The 16,269-nt window shown below is 41.3% G+C and overlaps 1 protein-coding gene across 12 annotated transcripts in view; it reads right to left on the bottom strand.

Moving 5' to 3' along the window:
• Positions 1-5,160: 5,160 nt before the first annotated feature.
• The window catches only part of RAP1A (RAP1A, member of RAS oncogene family), an 81,061-nt gene continuing 69,952 nt past the window's right edge, over positions 5,161-16,269 (bottom strand). For all 12 annotated transcript variants that reach the window (XM_067041768.1, XM_059082008.2, XM_067041792.1 and 9 more), the window contains 2 exons: positions 15,653-15,768; positions 5,161-9,191 (listed from right to left, as the gene is read on the bottom strand). In XM_067041768.1, the coding sequence (XP_066897869.1) occupies positions 15,682-15,768 (87 nt within the window). In that variant the 3' untranslated portion in view covers positions 5,161-9,191; positions 15,653-15,681. The remainder of the gene's footprint in view (positions 9,192-15,652; positions 15,769-16,269) is intronic.

Raw genomic sequence — 16,269 nt, 5'->3', positions numbered from 1 at the left:
CCCTGCCTCCCCTTTGCCTCCTCTACCCAACCCTTAAAACAAACAGGACGATGAAACCTCTTTCCCAGATTCCCTCTGGGGCTGACAGAGGGCTTATTTCCTGCTCCTCTCCCTATATGCCCTTCAATGAGTCCGGACACATCCCTCCACCTCCTGGCCCCAGAGGCACAGCCCCGAATCCCAGCACGCGCGCACACACACACATGCACGCGAGGGCAGCACAAGTGAGTCAGTCTTGCCAATGTCCCTAAAACAAAGTCTACATTCTTGTCTCCCACTGGAACCCTCCTCTTTCTTCTCGCGCCTCTAAGTGTCCCCACCCCACACTCTCACTCCCATCGCTCTCTGAAAGCATCTTTGTGTTACTGGTCAGAGAGAGGCCTCCAAGGAACAGAGGGAGGGAGCCATTCTCGGGCACCTATTCCTCACCACAGCACTTGGGGCAAGGATAATCTGGCAGGGAGCCATGACTGCACCTCACACTCCGCCTTTTCCCTGCATCATGGCCAGGCTGGGCCCTGGGTCGGGCAGGGAGCAGGATCTCTGACTCTCCACCAGGTCTCAGGCCACAGCTGCCGTGCTCCCGCTCCCTGGCTTCCACTCCACTGAATCCATTCCCTGTACGCCCCTCTGGACCCATCCCTCAAAACAGCCGCCCTCTTCCGGGACATAGGAATCACTGCCAAAAATGCTCTCCTGCGTGTTCTGCACCTCCAGCAGAAGCCCACCACGACCAAGCTCTGGGCTCTCTGCCCTGCCCCCTAGTTCTTCCCACTGGCCGAGGGGAGGGGGGCGGGTTCAGGCACAGCAGATGCCACCTGGTTTTCAGGGGAGGTGCCCCCATCCAAGGGAAGAATCAGGTTTTGTTTTCCGGTTTCCCCCACTCTGCACATGTTACTCCCCTGGCTGCTTTTCCTTTCTTCCTGTGCCTCCCCCTCAGGCCCCTTCCTCACCGCCCCCTGCTGACCGGGGGCTGGAGCCCGCAGCTGCAAGGAAACGCTGCCTGGGCTCTGGGAGGACGGAGGAGGTGAAGGAAGTGTCTTCAAGATCCTGTGACTTCATCCTCATTTGGCCTGTCTTCCGTGGGTATCTGGAGGCCCAGCCCTTCCCAACAGACCCCAGTGGACTTTCTCAGCCTTACTTCTGGGCACTTCCCACCCCCCAACTTGACGCTCCAGGGAGGTGAGCACTTTGCTCCAAGCCTGGGGTTTTTATGCCTCTAGGTCTTTGCACTGCTGTTTCCCCACTGCCTCTGACTGGCTGACCTGTTAACGCACCTTTCACTCTGCAGTTTAAAGGGCACCTCCTCTGCGAAGCCCTCCCCAGGGGCTTCCTCTGTGCCTGTACCTAACCACAGGACTTACTTTGTAAGCCACCCTAGCAACTCCTGTCCCACCACTCCTGTATCTCCAGCACCACGGAGCACAGGGCTCTCTATGTGACCTCAACGCCTCAAAGTGAACCCTCTGCTGAGCCCGGCTCCTGCATCTCCTGCTTGAGGCAAGACCAGCAGTCAAGGCCCCTCAGCTGCCTCCCCAGGCCCACCTCTCACTCCACTCCTCAGTCCACTCCCCAGGAGAGGGGAGCTGGGGCCAACATCACTTTCAAGAGAGTAAACTCCCCATCTTGAGCCCCCCCTCCCCAAGCTGTTGGGTGGTGCCCTCTGTCCCTGGCCTGTTGCTCTGGTGTCTCCACCCTAGCTTTCCAGGCCAATTCTACGGTAACACAGGCTGTCTGAGGAGCCCTGGCCCTCCCCCTCCCACCCAGCTCCCTGCCCCTGTCACCCGGCTGCCCAGAGCTCAGGTCCTGCACATGACCGCAGCCACCTCTCTGCCATCGATCCCAGTGGCTCACTCTTTCCATCCTGGAGGACATCGCTTTCACCCCAGCCTCCAAGTTTTAGCCGCTTCTACCTGCTCCCTCTCAACAGGTTGCCCTGACCTGGCTCATCTCCTTGTCCTTTCTGGAAACATCTGGCCCCAGACTTCCCCTACCGTTAGGAGTTTTTCTTAATTCTTAACCTGCGTTGCCAGGGATCCCCGCCCCTACTGGGGACATCGAGTCTGCTAGATTCTCCTTCCCTCATTGTGATTGTGGAGGGTCAGGGTGGGGCAAGGGGGAAGGAAGTTGAGAGTTGGGTGCTCAGCGCCTTCCCTCCCTCCAGCCCCACTACTGGCCACACTCCAGACATTGTCTCCCAGCAAGGCAGCAAGCATATCAGTCGTTTGTGTAGAAGCGGTGGGAAAGGGGAGGGTATCAGGCATAACAAGTTTTCTAAAAGCAAGAAGCAGCAACAGAGGTTCCTCCAAATGGTGTTCAAGTTCAGCAACTGAAATCCCTGCACAGACTCTGCTCCTCAAGCAGAGGTGCCAAGGCTGGCAACTTCATCCCAGACGGCCACCAAGTAGTCACTCAACGCCTCCTACGTGCACTGCCTATAGGGACGGGCCTAGGGAGCTTGCTCCTTATCACAGGGAGCACCGGGCAGACTGACACAAGCAGCTGTTAGAATCCCTGATCTGAGGTTCGAAGCATCTGTTCAAATAAGTCCATTTATATTCCAGAAAATAAGGGGTTAGGGACTGTATCAGTGATTTCAAAGGCCCGAAGAATTCCAAAGTTCCTGGTCTTGGCTTTGGGACCCTACAGGGAACATAGGGATCAAATATCTTCTTTAAACTTCTCCATTAAATGTATCCCTTCCCAGGGAAGGCAGGCAGGGCCCAGTGCCTAGTCCCACAATTCCAAGTCCTACTCTCCATAATGGAAGACTGCACGCTTCGCATCCCTTAATGCCGGTGGCTCCTTCAAACTCCCCAACCCACCCAACTAGAGAGATACTAGTGATGCAAAGGGCAAGGGAGACGAGGGCTACAGAAGTGTGGCTTGTGGCTTTGCTTTCACCCGCAAAGGAAGGCCTGAATGACGGGGCCTTGGTGGGAAAGTTGGCACCTACCCAATAGGAGTGGATTAAGGAAAAGAGGCTTCTTAATCAAAATGGTAGATCCCCAGGGAAAGGAAGGGTCTGAAGGGCCAGAGGGGCTGCTGTCTCCTGCTGTGAAGTAACAGTAAAGAAAGGAAAACTTGGGAGCGTGTGAAGGTGGAAACTAATTACCCACCCTGTAGGTACCAAAGGGTCTGAGGGGAGAATTATGTCAAGTGAAGCAGAGGAATACAGAGCAAAAAAAAAAGACTTTTCTCTTCAATCCTCCCTAACGTCTTTGAGTGCCAAAGTGTTAATGCTGGTTCCCTTCTAAACGAAGCTTTTGTTTGGGAATGACCACAACTATAAGCCTCAGAGATCATCGTCATTAGAGAAAGAGGGAAAATGAAGTGCGATGGGAAGACCTCCTCTTCACTTCTGAAATCCCCCCATCCCTGTCCTCTCCAAGAGGACATCTCCAGATGATGCTATGCGCTTGTTATTTGCTTAGCTCAACCTACTAGTTGCTGACTTCTTGTTTCAAGGCCTGTCATGATACGGCTCCAGCCTCTTCTCTCCACATTAACACCAACTGAAACTAGATCACTCGTGGTTCCTGTTTTCTGCATTTGCTTTTTCCTGCAATCTGCCTGTAACACCTGTTGAAAATTCCACCCTTTAGAGCCTGGTTCAACTCCCCTCTCTGGAAGCATTTCAGATCTCCCAGCACAGAAAGCATCTGTCTCTTCTGTCTCATGCTACTTTGCTTAAAACTTCTTTATGGTACCTTTCATTAGTTCTTTGTAACCTACCAGTTTCTATACCACATACTGTTTGCCTTCTGCCACTATACCTGCCCATGCTCCTATCTGGGTCAGCTTCTTCCCTTACATGCCTCCTCAGTGGACCACTCCTATTAGCACATAAGCATGCACTGTTTCATCCAGCTCAACAGTAATGCATGCCTGACATCTCCACTGTCTTTCTTTCCGTTTTCTCCTACACCTACTCCAGACACTGTCCTCTACCACTCCACTGACAGCCCATCAAGGTCACCAGTGACCTCCGTGTTCTCCCCTTTGCTAATTCTTCATCTCCCAACCTCATGACAGAATCTTTGGATCACTTCTGTCTATACTCGACCCTAGTGATCCTATTCAGCTTCATGTTCTTAAATATGAAATGTAAGTCTCCTGTCCAGACCTCTTCCTGTGAAATCCAGACTCATCCAACCACCTAGTGTACAACTCTAGAATGTGACACACTTCTCACACTTAGTATGTTCAAAATTGAACTCCTGACCCCCTCCCTCTTCCCCTTCCAAACACGCTCCTGTCATAATCTTCTCTCACACACACATACACACACTCTCTCTCTCTCTCTCTCTCTCTCTCTCTCTCCCTCCATGTGTCAGCATTTCCTGTTGGCTCCACTTTCATACTTGATTACTCAGTATCCTAACTGGCCTCTCTGCTTCCATCCTGGGCCCTCTATAGGCTATTCTCAAATAGTATTCCTTATGGTAGGCCGAGTCAGACCATGTTTTATCCTTTGCCAAAAGCTCTTTCATGGATTCCACGCGGTAAGTGTGGAAGGAAATGTGTCCTCCCCCATCCCACTACCTCTGTCATCTCCTATTACTCTCCTCCTTGCTCCCTCTACTCCAGCCACATCGGCCTCCTTGCTGATCCTCCAACACACCAGGCATATGTCCACCTTATGGCATCTGCAGACCCTCCCCACTGCATGGAAGGCTGTGCTTTCCCCCAGGCAGGTGTACAGGCTACATATCTCAAATACATATGCAAGAGAAACTGCAGTGAAACCTAAACCTGTGACCCACTACCACCACATTCCCTCTGTCCAGCGCTCCTGCCCCTTTACACTGCTTAACTCTTCTCCAAAGTACTCATCTCTCACTCTCTCTCTCTCTCTCTCTCTCTCTCACACACACACACACACAGAGCTTTTGCCACCTGCCAGAAATTCCACGAGGGAAGGGATGAAGGGATTTTGGTTTGTATTATTCCCTGATGTAGCCCCAACACGCAGATCAGCACCTGGCATACAGTAGAGGCACAATAAATATTTGCTGGTAGGTCTATAAGGATCATGCCTTGTTCTGCTTTATAAGCCCTACAAGAACTTTTACATGGTTAAAAGTAGGCACAAGAACTTGCATTTGGTTAAGCTTAAAAAATGCACTGAAAACAACAGCTCAAAATAAGAGTCACATCACTGCTTAAAATGGGAAGGTTTATTAAGGTTTTTCCTCAAAACGAACAGCCAAGCCCATGCTTCTTAAGAGAAGCGATTAGCAGGAAATGTATGTCACACCTTGGGCCCAGAACCACAGGAAGCTTCTTAACAAGCCAAAGAACTTGCATCCTCAATTCACTTTTAAAGCTCTTGTTGATGTATGCAAAACAGAATCCATGTTGCCTCCCAGAAAACAGAACTAGGCACCCAGTTCAAAGTCTCCAGCTGTTCTCAACAAGAATATTTAAGCAACATATGGCATTAAATAAGTGCACTACACATTCAACACATTCAACAAACCCAAGATGAAGTTATAGTAAGAAAAATCCATGTTCAATGCAATGTCTATGCTACATTTTCAAGAATAACTTGCATTTTTTTACATTTTTGGGGAATAGAAATGCTAAAAGCTGGGTGGTTAGACTGCCTCAAAGCTCACATTCATTTCCTTCCCGGCAAGATGGGCTCTTTCCAGATCCTGGACAAGCACCCAAACCACTCTGCCCTTTTAAGTTTGGAGCTGAGTCAAGAGGGGCTATTTTAACACACATTTAAGTAGCACCTTAAATAAGTACAAGACCCAAATAAAACAAAAGGTTATTTTACAAGTTATTTTCCTCCTCCGAATACCTGACAATTTCTTCACACTTTGGTTTCACTACACACATATTTCTGAGTGTATTTTATGCCCTCTAACATTCTACTATGATTGCTTACAAAGGAAAATACTGAGGTAATCTTTGTATCTTTCTGTCCCTCAGTCCTGAAAACAAAAGTCAGATACATGAACTGACAAACGTATGTGTACCTATGAGGATAATGAGGCAAAATATTTGAAATTGGGCAGGTCCAGAAAATGCAGAATGTTCATATGTGGAGAAAAATAGCCTCAGACCAAGTAACTTATTTTAATAAAGTTGGTAATAAAGATCAGTATCTTCCCAAGGATTAACTTTTTCCAAGTACATTCTAACTCCAAAGACGCACACTTTCACCAAGGAGTAAAAGGCAGCCAGCCATGATGGCAAACCAAGCTGCCAAATACAGGTTAGTTCAAAGTTGTAGGAGAAGAGAAAAACGCGCCAATATCCATCTCTCTCTAAACATTCCTAAGAGAATTTGCCCTGTGGCCACCGTTCAATGAATTACAATGCTATTCATATTTTTGACGAATTTCTTGTATCTTCTCTGCCCAATTAAATTGCAAACTCTTGAGGGAAGGCCTTCACACCTCTTTGTGAGGCACACAGTATTTATAGAATAGATGGCTTGAATATATACTTTTAATTCAATGGGAGAAGTCTTAACTGATACTGAAGCTCCCCCTGGTGGAGGGTAAAATTATAGATTATGTATTAACTTATTTTCTAAAACTAAGATTGTTTGGGGACACTATTAAGCCATTAAAGTTGTTCGTATTCTAGTGGAAAAAAGCAAACTACCGACTGTGACATCAAGCCTCCTTTAAATTAGATATTACTCATATAACCGAAGTTAATATACTTTAAATAGACATAAATACTAATATGGCGTCAGTTCTTGAATATTCACCATATGAGATTCATATAATATCCTTGAGGACTTCTTGATATTTCTGCTATAAAAATACATCGTATTTTCAGGCACCCTCCCCTCTGGAACCAAGACTAAGGACTTCACGTAGGGACAATATAAAAGCACACCTATCTCACTTTCTGACAGGATACCTTTCCATCTTGCTCAGCAATGGCAGACTTCTTTGAGATAGCAATGCATGTCTCTGATTTCAGCTGGTCCTGCTCTGCACACTACTGTGTGCCACAAGGGCATTTTTCTTCACAGTTCTACCTTTATTCCAAGTAGACTGTGTAAGATGTAACAAAGAAATCCAGTACCTGTCATCTTTTCCTACCATGTCCTAAAACAGAGGACATCGAGTTTATGCTACTAGTCAAGCAGATTGTAACTTGGGAGTTATTCTTATTTAAAATAATTCCTACTTAATCTGGCAAATAACGACACAATCTATGTAACAGGTAATATTTAGAAATGTTTGCTCACTTATGAGATGTTTATCTATGACTTTAAGTCCAAAGGAATGTTTGAGAGGTGAGTTTCAAAGCAGAATGACTTTAGAGGACCTTAAAATATGCTACACTGACCTGGACAGACTGGCCCTAATGCTTCACTTATTATTTTTTAAAATTTATTGCATTTATGAGATTTTTGGCCCCTCAGTCCCAGACATATATGTATATCTGAATCAGTAGAAGGTAAGTATTAGGTAACTAAGTTTATTAGAAACTTAAAAGAATACAATTTCCAAATTTTCTTTTTACAATATTTTAACATTTTCTCAGGTTGGTCAGAGCTTACATTTGAAATCTGATCTTTAAATTTCAATTTAGTAACTGATGGGGCTGACCACACTCCTAGGAAGTCTCAACAAGGCATGAACACTACTTCACACCTAGTTGCAACGAGACAGCATCTAGATCCCTGAGCAATGATTTAGACTTTCTAGGATTGGTCTCCTCCTCAACATTCAGGGACAAGGCACAGGGTTTCCTAAGCTTGTTTCTTTCCTTCTCTAGCACTCAAGTGGCTACCAAGCTGTTTTGCTCTTCCTCTATGGTGTACATAAGTCATATCTAGGTCCATGTACTACTTAAGCCCCACTTTTTGTAAAAAATAGAAAAAAAAAACTGGGAAGGAAAGGAAAAGCACCACTATATAGCCCGCTAAAAATTTAACTTAGCAATCTTTTCCATATGACTACCACTACACTACTTCATATACAGTTGAAGAAAAAGCAACTGACACATCCTTTATATGCTTTTTCACTTTTACCCACTTCTCTTAGATTCTTCGATCTATTATAAAGCAAACTTGAAAATTTTTACATAACATTTCATTGGTGGACTTATACTCAACAAATTAACAATGGCAAAATGATTCCCTTGAAATTACAACCTGTGGAAGATTTGAAGTAGTAAAAGTTAAACCCTGATACAGTATTAAACTTATCTTTTTACATATAAAAATAATACACAGTGGGATATTTTATTCAATAAGATACAATCTTTAAGATCAAGAGAGAATATACAAAACTATTGTATGTAGTCTGATGTATTTTACTGTATAATAGGAATAAATATATATAGAACAGAAAGTGCGAGGTCTGTTTGTAGAGAAATCACCATTTACTTAGGGGTTTAAAGCCAAGTGTTCTGCAGGTACCAGCCAGGAAGGAGCTACTGCTGCATTTAAAACAATGTGATCATTATAAAATAAAGGCCTTAAATCTATAAACAATAACAAAAACACACAAACCAAATGAAAATGTACTAAAATTTAATCATCCATAAAAGCTGTAATTTAATCTGACAGTAAAACACAAGAAGCAATATTAGAGTTGGTTTAGTATATTATATATTTTAGCTTTGAAAGCCATAGAAATCAGTTATCCCAGTTTTTTTTCTATAAAAGACCCATTTTTCCAAAGCATTATGCACAAACAATTTTAATTAGAATATAATGACAGAATGATATTTCATAATTTTTTAAATATAAAATGAAGTCAATGACTCAAAAAAGTTATCTGCTGCAATGAGTCTGAGGGGAAATTTTCATAATCTATATCATTACAGATATAAAGTATAATGGTTCAACTTTTTAGTGCTTGACAGGGAGGAAACATGATAAAAAGGTCAATATGAAATCATCTGATTATAGTAGCAATACCTAACATTTGAAATGCATCCATGCTCTTTTGTATAATCATATTAGAGTCAAGTATATTTATTTTCACATCTGTTATAACTGCTATTGCAAAGGAGAAATACTATTGTCTTATTTTCCAAGAGATATACACAGAGCAATTCTTTTCTCCAGGGAACTTGTGCAAACCAATATAAGATCTAAATTCTTCACATAATATATAAAACAGGAGAAGCCTCTTCAGATTTATTTTTTGAAGTCTGGAATGCTGGCACTTTCCAATTAGGCAACAGTTCTTCATTCCTGTAATCTAGAACATTGAATAGATATAGATATATATATACTGATATATATGGTTAACCTTGATGTCAGAAGATGATAGTAAATAAGTAGATATCTAATAATACAGAGAGAAATAATGATTTTGGCTGATCATTATTAGATAACTAAATTATATTAAACATACCTAGTAACAAGGCTATTTTAAACTCCCTTTAAAAATGTTTAAAAAATAGTTTTATTGTACTTAGTATTTCACAATGTATCTGGCAGTCCTGTCTGTAAACAGGAAAACAGTGATTATTTCATTTCTACCCCATTATCATCTTATTTTTAAAGGTTCCTTTTCCACTAAGGAAACAACTCATGCCTGCATCAACTTCCCAATGGAAATTCTTTATTCAACCATTTTATGATTATTTATATTAGGGTTACCTATTCCAATTCAGGCTAGGACAAGAAGAAATGATACAGAAAGAGCTGATGCCCATTTTCAAGGGCAGAAGACTCAAAGTTAGGTTTACTGCTCAGCAGAAAAGAATTAGGTTAAAGGAATAATTTCCTGAAGATGAATTTCTTTCCTCAGTTTTCAAAAGTAGGACATATTAGAAAGAGACTAACATGTTTCAGTATGATTTTGCCTAACGGCTAAGGCTAGGTAAGCTGCCCTTAAGGTTTACCTACTCTTACTAAAAACATTTATAGTGGCTATTTAAATTTATTCCATATCTCAGTACTTTTTAAATGGGATCAACATGGCAATTCAAGTCTATAATCACAGCAAAATGCTCTGCAAAGTATTCTGATTACTAAATGACCTATTATTTGGTATTATCAAATATGCACAGAGATCTCAGGTAACATTAAATATATTGTAAGCTGAATTACCTATCAGAGCCTAAGAATTTATGCAACCAGGATGAAAGTCTTATTTCTAGATTTAGGTCAAGATTTCTCTCCTCTAAGGTAAAACTCATAGTAGTACACTGTAGGGTGTACGTGAATGAATTTTCCCAATAGGCCAGGAGATGGCACCTCTTCCTTTAAACATAAGCTAAAAGGACATTTTCTGAGAACTGGAAATTAAACGAGGGTCAGCTAAGTAATGATAAAAATGAGTCAGTCAGGGGCTTCCCTGGTGGTGCAGTGGTTAAGAATCCACTGCATGGATTCTTAACCATACAGGGGACATGGGTTTGAGCCCTGGTCCAGGAAGATCCCACATGCCGTGGAGCAACAAAGCCCATGCACCACAACTACTGAGCCTGCACTCTAGAGCCTGCAAGCCACAAGTACTGAGCCCATGTGCCACAACTACTGAAGCCCACGTGCCTAGAGCCCATGCTCCACAACAAGAGAAGCCACCGCAATGAGAAGCCTGCACACCGCAACGAAGAGTAGCCCTTGTTTGCCACAACTAGACAAAGCTGTGCACAGCAAAGAAGAACCAAAGCAGCCAAACAAAACAAAACAAAACAAAACAAACCCAACAGCCAGACAACTAACTATAGAAGAGTTAAATACATTTCAGAACAGGAACTGGAGTTCTCATTTTTTCTACCTTTGTACCCTTACCTAAAGAAACACAAATACCATCAACTTTAACAATAATCACCTTCAAGGAGCTGATGATTTATAGTTACTGACTCAAGATTTCACTAAAAGCCTAAGCAAGCATTTGGCCAGAAGCTGTTTTTCGGAAATATCACTACCAGAGGCAATCTGTGACCTTTACTCCTTTCTATTTTCCCTCTACTTCATTTCAAAAAAGGGTACAATTACTCAGTTGTTTCCCCTAAGAGAGATTGATTCATTCTCTAAGGAAGCACATATTAGTTAATTTGGTGCTCTAGAAGATGTAATCTACTAAACAGACCCAAGAGACTTCCAAGAGTTTTAGCACAACCAACTTTCCTCTAAGCACCCAGTTTAGTAACAGTCCCATAATTGGCAGCAAATTACATCATAAATCCACTCCATGAAAGTATTCTTTTATGGTAATGTTTATAGAGTTGATAAACATAAGTAGGAACTGTTCAGGGGATTTAAATATATAATTAAAGGAAAACAAATGGTCCCACATGGCCTGGTTGCTTATGTGATAGGCAGCTTCAATAAGGCCACTAATTTCTCTCCAATTGGTTCACTTAATGAAAACTTAAGTGGTACTTAAAGTTGACTACTACCTACAGACCTACAGAAGAAACATTTGAAAGTAGTCAACCCACACCTGAGAGGAAATGACTTCTAAAACTACAATGACATACCACCACACATCCAGCAGAATGGCTCAAGTTACAAAGACTAACAATACCAAATTTGGGGAGGATGTGGAACTGGTAAACTGCTAGTACGTGTGTAAACTGGTACAACTACTTCGAAAAACTTCTTAGCAGTATCCACCAAAGCTACCACATATATAGAGTAGAGTACAGTCTGGCCATTTCATTCACACACACACACACCAAACAGAAATGCATGCACATGTGCATAAAGACTTGTACAAGAAAGTGCACAGGATAACTTCATTTACCACAGGGCAGACAGCAGAAGCAAGAAGAACTACAATCCTGAAGCCTGTGGAAGAAAAACCATATTCACAGAAAGACAGACAAGATGAATAGGCAGAGGGCTATGTACCAGATGAAGGAACAAGATAAAACCCCAGAAAAACAACTAAATGAAGTGGAGATAGGCAACCCTCCAGAAAAAGAATTCAGAATAATGATAGTGAAGATGATCCAGGACCTCAGAAAAAGAATGGAGGCAAAGAACGAGAAGATGCAAGAAATGTTTAACAAAGACCTAGAAGAATTAAAGAACAAACAAACAGAGATGAACAATACAATAACTGAAATGAAAACTATACTAGAAGGAATCAATAGCATATTAACTGAGGCAGAAGAACAGATAAGTGCCTGGAAGACAGAATGGTGGAATTCATTGCTGTGGAACAGAATAAAGAAAAAAGAATGAAAAGAAATGAAGACAGCCTAAGAGACCTCTAGGACAACATTAAACGCAACAACATTCGCTTTATAGGGGTCCCAGAAGGAGAAGAGAGAGAGAAAGGGCCAGAGAAAATATTTGAAGAGATCATAGTTGAAAACTTCCCTAACATGGGAAAGGAAATAGCCACCCAAGTACAGGAAGCACAGCGACTCCCATACAGGATAAACCCAAGGAGAAACATGCTGAGATACACAGTAATCAAATTGGCAAAAATTAAAGACAAAGAAAAATTATTGAAAGCAGCAAGGGAAAAATGACAAATAACATACAAGGGAACTCCCATAAGGTTAACGGCTGATTTCTCAGCAGAAACTCTACAAGCCAGAAGGGAGTGGCATGATATACTTAAAGTGATGAAAGTGAAGAACCTACAACCAAGATTACTCTACCTGGAAAGGATCTCATTCAGATTTAATGGAGAAATCAAAAGCTTTACAGACAAGCAAAAGCTAAGAGAATTCAGCACCACCAAACCAGCTCTACAACAAATGCTAAAGGAATTTCTCTAAGTCAGAAACACAAGAGAAGAAAAGGAGCTACAAACCCCAAACAATTAAGAAAATTGTCATAGGAACATACATATTGATAATTACCTTAAACGTGAATGGATTAAATGCTCCAACCAAAAGACACAGGCTTGCTGAATGGATACAAAAACAAGACCCATATATATGCTGTCTACAAGAGACCCACTTCAGACCTAGGGACACATACAGACTGAAAGTGAGGGGATGGAAAAAGATATTTCATGCAAGTGGAAATCAAAAGAAAGCTGGAGTAGCAACACTCACTATCAGATAAAATAGACTTTAAAATAAAGAATGTTACAAGAGACAAGGAAGGACACTACATAATGATCAAGGGATCAATCTAAGGAGAATCTATAACAATTATAAATATATATGCACCCAACATGAGCACCTCAATACATAAGGCAACTACTAACAGCTATAAAAGAGGAAATCAACAGTAACACAATAATAGTGGGGGACTTTAACACCTCACTTACACCAATGGACAGATCATTCAAACAGAAAATTAATAAGTAAACAGAAGCTTTAAATGATACAATAGACCAGACAGGTTTAATTGTTATTTATAGGACATTCCATCCAAAAACAGCAGATTACACTCTCTTCTCAAGTGTGCATGGAACATTCTCCAGGATAGATCACATCTTGGATCACACATCAAGCCTCAGTAAATTTAAGAAAACTGAAATCATATCAAGCATCTTTTCTGACCACAATGCTATGAGATTAGAAATCAATTACAGGAGGAAAAAAAAAACACAAACACAGGGCTTCCCTTGTGGCACAGTGGTTGAGAGTCTGCCTGCCGATGTAGGGGACATGCGGTCGTGCCCCAGTCTGGGAAGATCCCACATGCCACGGAGTGCCTAGGCCCATGAGCCATGGCCGCTGGGCCTGTGCGTCCAAAGCCTGTGCTCCGCAATGGGAGAGGCCACAACAGTGAGAGGCCTGCGTACCGCAAAAAAAAAAAAAAAAAAAAACCACACACACAAAAACACAAACACATGGAGGCTAAACAATACGTTACTAAATAACCAAGAGATCACTGAAGAAATCAAAGAGGAAATCAAAAAATACCTAGAGACAAAAGACAATGAAAACACGACAATCCAAAACCTATGGGATACAGCAAAAGCAGTTCTAAGAGGGAAGTTTATAGCCATGCAAGCCTACCTCAAGAAACAAGAAAAATCTCAAATAAACAATCTAAACTTACACCTAAAGGAACTAGAGAAAGAAGAACAAACAGAACCCAAAGTTAGCAGAAGGAAAGAAATCATAAAGATTCAGAGCAGAAATAAATGAAATAGGGCTTCCCTGGTGGCGCAGTGGTTGCGAGTCCACCTGCCAATGCAGGAGACACGGGTTCGTGCCCCGGTCCGGGAGGATCCCACGTGCCGTGGAGCGGCATCCGGAGCCTGTGCTCCGCGACGGGAGAGGCCACAACAGTGAGAGGCCCGTGTATCGCAAAAAAAAAAAAAAAAAAAAAAAAGAAATAAATGAAATAGAAACAAAGAAAACAATAGCAAAGATCAATAAAACTAAAAGATGGTTCTTTGAGAAGATAAACAAAATTGATAAACCATTAGCCAGACTCATCAAGAAAAAGAGGGAGAGGACTCAAGTCAATAAAATTAGAAATGAAAAAGAAGTTACAACAGACACCAAAGAAATACAAAGCATTCTAAGGGACTACTACAAGCAACTCTATGCCAGTAAAATGGACAACCTGGAAGAAATGGACAAATTCTTAGAAAGCTATAACCTTCCAAAACTGAACCAGGAAGAAATAGAAAATATGAACAGACCAATCACAAGTAATGAAATTGAAACTGTGATTAAAAATATTCCAACAAACAAAAGCTCAGGACCAGATGGCTTCACAGGTGAATTCTATCAAACATTTAGATAAGAGCTAACACCCATCCTTTTCAAATTCTTCCAAAAAATTGCAGAGGGAGGCACACTCCCAAACTCATTCTATGAGGCCACCATCACCCTGATACTAAAACCAGACAAAGATACTACAAAAAGAGAAAATTACAGACCAATATCACTGATGAATATAGATGCAAAAATCCTCAACAAAATACTAGCAAACAGAATCCAACAATACATTAGAAGGATCATACTCCATGATCAAGTGGGATTTATCCCAGGGATGCAAGGATTCTTCAATATACGCAAATCAATCAATGTGATACACTATATTAACAAATTGAAGGATAAAAAAATATGATCATCTCAAAAAAAAAAACCAAATAGACAGTGCACAGGCATCATACTTGTTCCTGAAAAGAACCCAAATGTCCATCAACAGCAGAATACATAAATATATTGCTAGTAAAGTCATACAATAAAAATAAACTACTGCTATATGCAACAAGGATTATTCTCAAAAACATTTTTGAGTGAAAGAAGCCACACATAAAATAACACATTAAGTGTTTTTGTTTCTGTTAAGTTCAGAGAGGCAAAACTAATCCATTGTGTCAGGAATCAGGGCTGGGATTACTTCTAAGGAGGAATGACTATTACTGATATATATGAGTGTGCTCACTTTGAAATATTTCATCAAAAAAAAATTTTTTTTTTTTTCAGATAAACCACTGTTCCACTTCAATTCAGCATGAATTTCGGTGTGACCTTGGAAGGCTTTCTATTCATTCAACCACTATTTTTTGAACACCCATTCTGTAACCAGGCACTGGGGATGTACTGGTGAGCAAAACAGACATGATCCTTGCCCTCCCTCAGACAGCTTAGAATCTCATGGAAAAAGAGACAAATTATCCAGTAGATGAACATATCTATAAGTTATGTAAAACATTTAAAAATTACAGAAGCCTGGAAATACCCTAAGAGGTGAAATGGGAAGTGGTTAATGTTGGGGAAAGCCCAAAATAAGAGGATGAGAAAGGTATTTGCTCTGCTTTTAGCATCTTACCTGGCTCAGAGCTGCTGCTTATTGTGGGTCTAAAGCAGCAGACATGATTTCTTTTTAGGCTTCTTCTTTTCCACTGGCGTTTTTCTATTTATCTGTCTGACCAGGTCATAAAATATCTAAATAAAAACAAGAAAAAGGTACTTATTCAACCAATATTTGAGACCTTGTTCCACAAAACAATCTTGATTCTGTGAAATATTATTCTACTCTTGGATCTGTATTTTGCTGCTTTGTTTTAACAGCCGGTTTCTTAGAAGTCTCAGCCGATTTTCAGTCAGGGTAAAGCACAACTTACCTACTTACAATGAGGGAAATACACTTGCTCTTAGAGATATTCAATAACAAATTAATAAATTAATAAAAAGAATTAGTAATGAAAAAAATAAGATAGTGAAGTGGAATCTTCGATGCTTCAAAAACCTAATTATTAAGAGAATAGTTAATGCTTCACTTATATCTTCATACTTTCTTTATTTTTAAAAAACTTCAAACTTACAGAAAAGCTGCAGGTACCAAGAACTTATGTATTTTCTTCACCCATATTCACCAGTTAGTAACATTTTGCCAAATGTACATTTTTCTAAAGAAGAAACGCAGACGGCCAACAGGCACATAAA

The sequence above is a fragment of the Kogia breviceps genome, chromosome 1 (assembly GCF_026419965.1).
Source record: "Kogia breviceps isolate mKogBre1 chromosome 1, mKogBre1 haplotype 1, whole genome shotgun sequence".
Lineage (NCBI taxonomy): Eukaryota > Metazoa > Chordata > Mammalia > Artiodactyla > Physeteridae > Kogia > Kogia breviceps.
This window is presented reverse-complemented; position numbering and strand designations above follow the sequence as displayed.